The 9,224-nt window shown below is 39.4% G+C and overlaps 1 protein-coding gene across 1 annotated transcript; it reads left to right on the top strand.

Annotated features, from left to right (window-relative positions):
* The first annotated feature begins 1,197 nt into the window (after window positions 1-1,197).
* Window positions 1,198-8,308, top strand: GPN3 (GPN-loop GTPase 3). The gene is made up of 8 exons (XM_024196174.2): window positions 1,198-1,279; window positions 1,952-2,060; window positions 2,718-2,885; window positions 3,217-3,341; window positions 4,883-4,998; window positions 6,155-6,251; window positions 7,132-7,260; window positions 8,086-8,308. Exons 1-8 carry the CDS (start codon window positions 1,232-1,234, stop codon window positions 8,146-8,148), a joined length of 855 nt encoding a protein of 284 aa, XP_024051942.1. The 5' UTR covers window positions 1,198-1,231; the 3' UTR covers window positions 8,149-8,308.
* Window positions 8,309-9,224: the final 916 nt, after the last annotated feature.

Here is a 9,224-nt window from a genome sequence, read left to right as displayed (position 1 = left end):
AATTCTCTTGATAAATATGCAATCCTGTTCTATGTTTTTGTTTTGCAGAAGCATACCATCTTCCTATGCAAGAAATGCAAAGCAGCTCAGGTCCCTCACCTCCTGTACTACAGCATCTTATGGCAACTTCACCTGGTTGCTGTGCTCGTGCAAGCTGCACTTGGATGCACTGGAGGCTACAGCTTCAGTGAAAGCAAACTTCTTTTTAATCTTCTTTAAATATGCTCAGGGTCCCCAGCAAGAAAGACTGATCTCCGTATAATCCATGCAGCAGACTCTTTGAGATAAGAACACTTGAGGGTACTAGATTGCGAGTGCCCATGTGAGCTAAACGGAGGGTGGTAGATGGCAGACCCAGCTCCCAGCAGAATTGTCAATGGGAACAAAGGAGGTTATAAGGATCTTCCTAATCAAGGTGTCTATTTTAGGGGGGCTGATCTTATAAATCTTTACTCACATGAATATTCCTTATTCAGGCAAATTGCCTCATTGTACAAACTACTTAGATGAGTAAAAGCTTGTGGGATTGGGTCCCAAGTCTGTATATATAAGACATGTATGGAGAGCTGTCCAAAGGATGTATCAGAAACTCATCAGAGCAAGGCAAAACACTGAGCCAAATCCTGCTCGCCTAACTCGCATGAGCAGTCCCGCTGAAGCCAATGAGACTCAGCCCATGGGATTTGGCCCATTCTCTACATTCAAATCCCCCCGCTAATATAACACAGTTACTGGCACCACTTAGTGATGTACTGATAGGAGGAACCTGGCGAAATCCCCTGGTCTCTATCCCACGGGGGCGGCCCTTGGCTCTAGGTGTTCAATGACTCCCCGTCAGGGGATGTACAGTCTCGCACACAGTGCTGTGCAGTCAGTTTACACTGGCATTTGCTGAACAAACCTGTGACCCACTGGGCTGAGCACAGGCCGGGGACCCAGGAGCTCCCAGAAGCTAAGGCTGGCTCTGCCAACAGCCGTAAGGACCTTGTCTATTTCACCAAACTACCCCGCTCTGCCAGCAAAGGTATCCGTTCAGCAGGGGCGACCTGGGCTGAGCAGCGCGATTCAGCCCCTACAGGAAGCTTGAGCCCTGCGAGTCTCCGTATCCGAGGAACTGCGTGTGTGTGTATAGAGTGTGTCCGCCACGCTACGGGATCGCGGAGGAGTCAGTTCCTGCCGCTCGGTCGCTGTCTCTGTGTTGCGCTGGGTTGGGGGAACGGAGCAGGCAGCCATGCCTCGCTTCGCTCAGCTGGTCATGGGCCCGGCGGGCAGTGGGAAGGTGAGACCGGCCCCTCCCTGCCTTATACTGGTGGGGTATTTGGGGGTGTAACTGGGGAGTGTGGGGGTTACGGGTAGTCGGGGTAATTGGGGGTAACGGGGTTTGGGTAATGGGGGTAATTGAGGGGCATTGGGGTAATTAGGGGCAACAGGAGATTGGAGTGACTGAGGGGTATGGGAGTAATTGGGGTTATGGGGGTATTGGGGTGCATAGGGTAACTGGAGGGGTTATGAGGGTCTATGGGCGCAGGTAGCTGCAGCCCCAGCCTAAAAGCTATTCCGTGGAAGTTGCCATGTGCCATTGTTGGAGATTGTTGCAATTTGAAATGATGTAAAGAGGTGGTGACTCTTCAGAGAAACTAGTCCTTTTAAGTAACCTACAAATAACCCTTTGCATTGCACTTGCATCACTCCTTTCATTTGAGGATTGGAAGGTCCTGTACAGAGGTGGTGTTATCCCCATTTCACAGTCAGGAAGACTGAGGCATAGAGGGGAAGTAACTTTCCAACATATGCAGCAAGTCAGGCAGAGTTAGGAATGGAACCTGGGAGTTCTTCTGATTCCCAGCCCCTTGCTTTGACTGTTAGACGGTTGCCTCTCCTTTCAGCTGTAAAATTGCAACACCTTTTAGGTACTTTCAGCTGTGTACTAAGGTTTCTATTTAAATTGCAGAGCACTTACTGTTCCACTATGGTCCAGCATTGTGCAGCCATAAACCGCTCTGTGCAAGTTGTTAACCTAGACCCTGCAGCAGAATACTTCAATTATCCTCTGATGGCTGGTGAGTTGTGCTTGGGATCACTCTTTCTTAATTTCCTGTACTCTCAGAACTGCTGAAAACAGGTAAAGAATATAACAATTCTTACTCAGGATGAATCTGTCTTGAACATTGAGTTTTCTTACCTTTTAATAAGACACTTCCAAATTTAGTTACCTAAATTTAACCTGTCTGGATATCCAAGCTGTTCTGGTTTGATTGACAGCACTCTCCAGATTCTAAATCTGATTTTTTTTATTTTTTTAAAACCTAAGTCAAGGAGCAATACATATATATTTTAGGCATTTGGAGGCAGTATTAGTAGGACCTACAAAAATACTCTTCCTGAATCTGCAGCACTATTTAACAAACTTCTTAGAAATAGTCAGCTTCATTGTTTCCCCTGTATATTCAGTGAGTGCATCTTATTGTTTGTTTGAGGTTTTTTTTCACATGGCAAAGGGGAAAAGAAAAATGCTTTTAAAAAAAATAGGAATTTGTGACTGTAAAATCACAAAAATTGGCAAAAGGCTTGTGGGGATGGGGGAGCTGGTATAGCACCCGAAACAAATTTAATTGGTTGTGTTCGTTTTGAGAATTAAATTTGTTGTAGGAATTTACCTCTGGAATTTATGTACCCAGTGTTGAAAAAACAAACACACACAACATCTTTTATTCTAGACATTCGAGAATTAATTGAAGTGGATGATGTTATGGAAGATGACTCCTTAAGGTTTGGTCCCAATGGTGGTTTAGTATTCTGCATGGAATACTTTGCCAAAAACTTTGACTGGCTTGAGGATTCTCTTGGACATGTGGAGGATGACTATATACTCTTTGATTGCCCAGGTAAACAAACTTCTGTACTCTGGTGTCCTAATTTTTTCTTATCTGATGTGTAACTCTTAGATGTTTTTTGCTTGTAGTGATAATTTGCAGATAAAATCTTTTTGTACGGTTCAGTGCCAAAAAGTCACTTATTATTTTTGTATAAATCTATCCAAGAGCAAGTAGAATTATCTAAAAAGAAAGATCACCCATTCTGTGCTAGATTTCACTAATTTTAATAGCAATATCCCATGCCTATCTGTTATAATGATATTTGATTATGAACTAGCATGCTGGCACTGTCTCTGCATTAGTTTTACATTCCTGCATCTTAATTATGTATGTATCCTAGGTCAGATTGAACTCTATACTCATTTGCCAGTGATGAAACACCTGGTGGAGCAGCTGCAGCAGTGGGAATTCCGTGTCTGTGGAGTTTTTCTTGTTGATTCTCAGTTTATGGTGGAATCTTTTAAGGTATCAGTTTTAAATCGATTGTAACAATGAAGTTTATAATTTACAGAAGGACAATTAATCTGGGGAAGTGAATAACTGTATTCAAAAGCAATCATAATGGTTTTTACCTATCTGGAACTCTCCATTGTTACATTTCCGTAAACTTGAATATTGTTTATGACCTAATGGTTAGAGAGAGGGGGTGGGTGGGAAGTAGGAGTCAGGCATTCTGGGTCTTTTTCCCAGATCTCATACTGCTTGCAGTGTGACCCTGTGTCACTCACTTCACCTGTAAAATGAGGAAAATTGGCACTTGGAAAAATGAGGCTCTGGAAGTAAGGTCCAGGGACACACTGAGATAGGAATCAACTCCCCAGGAGTGGGTTGGCTTCTGACCTGGCAATGCTCTTGGACATTGCTCTGTTGTTTCCTCCTATGTTTCATATCTATCTGTCGCTAATTTTGCCCTTCTGGTAAAATATCCAGTTCCTATAAATGAGGGTATAGGGGTGAGTTGTGTGGAGATGCATAGGGTTGGGTGGAAAAGGCAGATGGGGTAATTAGAAAAGTATAGTACAGAACAGGGGGGAAGTGAGGGTGGGGAATAGAGACACAGGCTATCTCTATGCTACAAGCTAGGGATGTGATTCCCCTGCTCATGTACACATACTCGTGCTAGCTCTCACCAAGTTAGCGCAAGGATAAATAGCAGTGTAACCTCAGTAGCACAGGTAGCAGCAGCGGAGACACGGCTGAGCCGTGCTGAGTACATACTCACCCATTTTAGGTGGGTTTAAACTTGGCACACTTCAGCTGTGTCTCTGTTCATAGTCAAGCTAGCTTGATGAGAGCTAGCGTCAGCGTGTGTATGTGAGCAAGGAAATCACATCCCTAGCTTATAGTGTAGATGTAGCCAAAGTACAGAGAAGGAGGCTAAGAATACAAAGCAGGAAAAGAGGGCTAATGGGTGTAGGAAAAGAGAAGAAAAAGAAGAAACACAGTATGATCTATCCTAGGGAAGAAAAAGAGAGAGTATATTGTAGTCACTTTATGTGTAGGGCTTAGAGGAGTAAGAGTCTTTTTATCCTGGCTAGAAGGTGTCTGCTATATTTTTCAAGTCTCATAGACTTAAAGGTCAGAAGGGACCATTATGGTCATCTAGTCTGACCTCCCGGATACCACTTACATTCTGCACTTGTAAGATGTTCAGCCAGAAGGTATTTAAAGTGCTTGACAAAGGAGCTTGCCCTTTTTAAAATAAATAACATTTAGAGCATCATTTATTAACTATTTAACTAACTGCACTCATCATTTATTATCTATTTCAAAGATTCTAGACCTAGGGAAGGTGGGTTTGTTACAGTTTTGTTGTGACACCATAGCTATATGAGGGCACCATCACTACCTGCTTCCTTGTATCATGAAATGTAGTGCATTGTTGCGATGCAGCAGTAGTATATTTACTGCAATGATTATTACTAGGTACCTTTTAAAAACTCTTAAGTTATTGCTGTATATTTGTGTGTCTGTATTTAACTGAATAATTTTTCTTATTTTGTCAGTTTATTTCCGGTGTCTTGGCAGCCCTCAGTGCAATGATCTTGTTAGAGATTCCACAGATCAACATCATGACCAAAATGGATTTGTTGAGCAAGAAAGCTAAAAAGGAAATTGAAAAGTAAGTTTTGAAAAATATGTATTCTGTGTTTTGACACCTTGAGGCAAGATTCAGGACAAATTCAATCTAATGTCCTCCCAAAGTGAAAATGGAATCTCTGGGGACAACTTCTGGGGAGAGGAAGCCAGATGGAATTGTTACATTGTTGAGACATTTACCATGTAGCCTCTGATAATTTGCAACTAACTTTGTCAGATGATCTTCTGCATGTATGCATGTATACACATGGGTAGAGAATTGTCTTGGAGAACTATAAGAGCCTTCTGAATCCATTTACAGAGGATTTTGCCTACATAGTTCAAATCCTAAATTAGAGGTCCTCCTGCTTCATTATATCAATTATAGTCCTAAAAGTCGCAATTCTTCAACAAAAAAACTCCAAAAACAGACTCCAGCAAGAAACTGCAGAACTGGAATTAATTTGCAAACTGGACATCATTAAATTAGGCTTGAATAAAGACTGGAAGTGGATGGGTCATTACACAAAGTAAAAACTATTTCTCCATGCTAATTTTCCCCCTACTGTTACTCACACCTTCTTGACAACTGTTTGAAATGGGCCATCCTGATTATCACTATAAACTTTTTTTTTCTCCTGCTAATAATATCCCACCTTAATTGACTATTCCCCTTAGAGTTGGTATGGCAACACCTGTTTTTTCATGTTGTGTGTGTGTGTGTGTGTGTATCTATATATCTATATCTTCCTACTGTATTTTCTACTGCATGCATCAGATGAAGTGGGCTTTAGCCCACGAAAGCTTATGCCCAAATAAATTTGTTAGTATCTAAGGTGCCACAAGTACTCCTTGTTCTTTTTAGTGAAAATATAGTCCCTTTTCTTTATATGCAAATACCAAGATCTACATTTCCCCCCTAATCTCTCCAAAAATGTTTTAAATATTAATTTAAACTATAAGTAGAAAATTAAAACTTTAGTGAGTTTGGTACTAGAAATCATAATCTTATAAACCATGATGTTTATACATGTAAGAAAACTCTATTTTTTAAATAGCATTTGCAAATATGTTCCCTTCTAAAATTAATTAATTAAAAGTACAAAACCACAAGCAATGGTGGCAATGATTTGAAGGTACCATGCATTATTCAAAGCCTTGATGGATGTTTTTCTAATGTTGACAAATACTTTTTTCAGGTATTTAGATCCGGATATGTATTCTGTGATCGAAGATTCTGCAAATATAATAAAAAGCACAGTGTTCAAGAAACTGACTAAAGCTATATGTGGATTGGTAAGTGATGTGTTGGTGTTTTATCCTAATATACTTTTTGAAATTCAATCCTTTATAATTTACAAATATTACAGTATCAGGGTTAATTTTTCTGCACATGCTTATTTGTATAGTATCTAGAATATTTATATCTTTCTCAAAAATGATGTTTTGATACAACTGATTTACTAGTATTGCTGGGAACTAGAGCAGTGGTTCCCAAACTTTTTTCCATCAAGGACTCCTTTAGCATCCGACACTAAATGTCCTCAACCCCTTCCATTTCCAGTGCTCCCGGAACACTCCTGCAAGCGTGACCTCTCTCACAAGGTGCATGGGAGGTTACACTGTGCAGAGGATGCTATATTGAGAACAAAATGGCATCCTCCAGGCAGCAAAAGTGCCAGAATGCTATTTCAGTGCATTCCAGCCTTAGCTCTAGGGACTGACCCCCGCATAATGCATGGTGAACCCCCAAAGTTCCGGGGACCCCACTTTGGGGACCACTGACCCTAGAGAATTCTCAGACTCGTGAATGTAAATGCTGACAAATTGGATTTTTTAGCCTAGAGTTTCAGTCCAGCATCCAGTGACTACCTCGTAAGTTAGGCATATAGTCAAGATAACATCTAAGTGATCCTGATGTGTAAGCGGTGTAGTGTAGTGAACTGAACAGAGGACAGGCAGCCAGGAGCTCTGGAATTCTAATCTTGACTCTGTCACTGGTTTGCTATGTGGCCTTTTATCTTGCTTTCCTCATCGGTAAAGCAACTGATCTGTTAGCGTCCCTGTCTTGTTAGAGTTGGTGTGGATTAATGCTTGGTGTTTGAAGTATTGAGTGTTCTTTATTATTTATTTATCACATCCTCTAAGAGCCATACTTTTGAAAACCTTCCTCCAGATTGATGACTACAGCATGGTTCGATTTTTACCTTATGATCACTCTGATGAAGAAAGCATAAATATTGTGCTGCAGCACATAGACTTTGCCATTCAGTATGGGGAAGATCTAGAATTTAAAGAACCAAAGGTAAAGCACTTTTGTCTTTTAAAATGTAAAGTTTAAAAAAAAAAAACCCAATAAATTAAATGTAATTCATTGAGTTTAAGAGGGTGTTGGTGTTACTTTGAAACATGGGCACTGACACTGCCAAGAAGGATTTGTGCAGCAGAAGAGGAGCTGGCCGGCATTTTCAGCACTGAGCAGGGCAGAGTTTAGTTTATGAATTAACGGTGACATTTAACCTCTGTAATGAAAATGGACGGGTATGGAAAAGTTCTCTTGGCATAGTTCTGCAAGTTTGAAAAATGCATTCTGTGGGCTGCATTACTCATCAAACTAGGTTTCAAAATTAATGGAATCATAGATTTTAAGGCCAGAAGTGACCCTTGGGATCTTCTAGTTTGACTTCTTCCATGACACTGGCCAAAGGATCCCACCCAACAATTTCTGCATCAAGCCCATACCTTTTGTTCAAGCTATAGAATTAGTATCTAAAATATAGACTCTAATGAGACACAAGCATTACATTCAGATCAAAGCCATACTTAGTTTTATTATTATTCAGATATTCATGAATCCTGAAGAAATAAATATCCGCCCCTCTTATTCCATTTTGAAATTCAGTTGTTCAGTACTCTTTAAATATACAGAATGCCTGGATTCAGATTTGTTACACTCTAATCCTTGGATCTATAGTATCTAAGAGGACTGTAGAAACCAGATTGCTTCTTGGCATTCCTTGTTACCTGTTTTATGGAATGTTGTGATTTCTGTTGCAATAAAAATGTCATAGAATAGATGTAGCCATAGAGAAAAATGGAACTAATATTTACTTTGTTTATTTTGTGGCAGGAAAATGAAGAAGATAAACCTGCTACTTTAGATGAATATTTTCAAGACCAAGTGGATGAGTAAAGAGTGTATATACCAAAAGAAGAGAGAAAATAGCGTGGTTGTAAAATATGCCTAAATAAGGAATCCTTCTCTGAGTATTTGTGTGGTGTGTTTTTTGTTTGTTTGTTTGTTTTTTTAAATATCAAAACTATAACTTGAATAAATGGCTAGAGGAAGCCAGTCTCATGCATTTCCACATTATTACTTTAAGAAATAATTGTCATTATTGTATATAAAATACTTAGCCACAGTCACAGTAAGCTAAATTCCATACAGATAATTGCATTTCTTCTTTAAATGCTAGATTGCTTGAAAAATCTGGGGGTTGTAGAGGGGCACTGTCAAAATAAAAATCATATATATTTTTTTTTCTTCTCCTGTTACTAGTAGCTTATTAGTAGGGAGAAAGTTTTTAAAAAAATCTAGTTTACTTACCATTTATGCTGTTGGTTGACATTTTGTATTTCATTCATCTTAGACAACTAAAAATGGAGTAGTCATTTTCACTTTCTGGTTAGTTGTGTGCTAATTTAATGTTATTGGGTTTTGGTTCCCAGTACTGCAGAAAAATGTTTAAATGCCCCCAATAACGTGTTTTTGTAAACCACATGAAAATGTTGAGATTGATTTATAATAGGTATGAATTTGGTGATTGATATATTGATGTAGCTCTCTTGAAGTCAATGCAATTTTACCTGGTTATACCAGGTATGAATTTGGTCCATTAGGTTTTTGTTAATCTGCTCACCAATTATTTAATTTAATTTTAAACAACCTACATTATAGGCCTATGCAACCTGGCAGTGTCCATCTATCCTCCAAGAGATGTTTTTAAATCCATAGCCAATGGCAAGTTCTCTGAAAGAGAAAACTGACTTTTAAGTGTTGACTTAATACTTCAGATTTACACAACTGTTCAGAAAGGTGTGAAAAGCAGTTCTTTGAAGGAAACTGTTGCTCTTGAAGTAGTACTCTGTACAATATTTAAATATGAAAAAAATACTTTTTCAGATGTTTATATTTCATTCCTTGACTATCACAATGTTTAATAAATTGTATGTATAGGAAAACCAACAATTCCCTTGTTTATCCTTCTA

The sequence above is a fragment of the Terrapene carolina genome, unplaced genomic scaffold (genome assembly GCF_002925995.2).
Source record: "Terrapene carolina triunguis isolate 2854851 unplaced genomic scaffold, T_m_triunguis-2.0 Scaffold234, whole genome shotgun sequence".
Classification (NCBI taxonomy): domain Eukaryota; kingdom Metazoa; phylum Chordata; order Testudines; family Emydidae; genus Terrapene; species Terrapene triunguis.
Note: the sequence above shows the minus strand (reverse complement) of the source record. Positions and strands in the feature narration are given on the sequence as shown.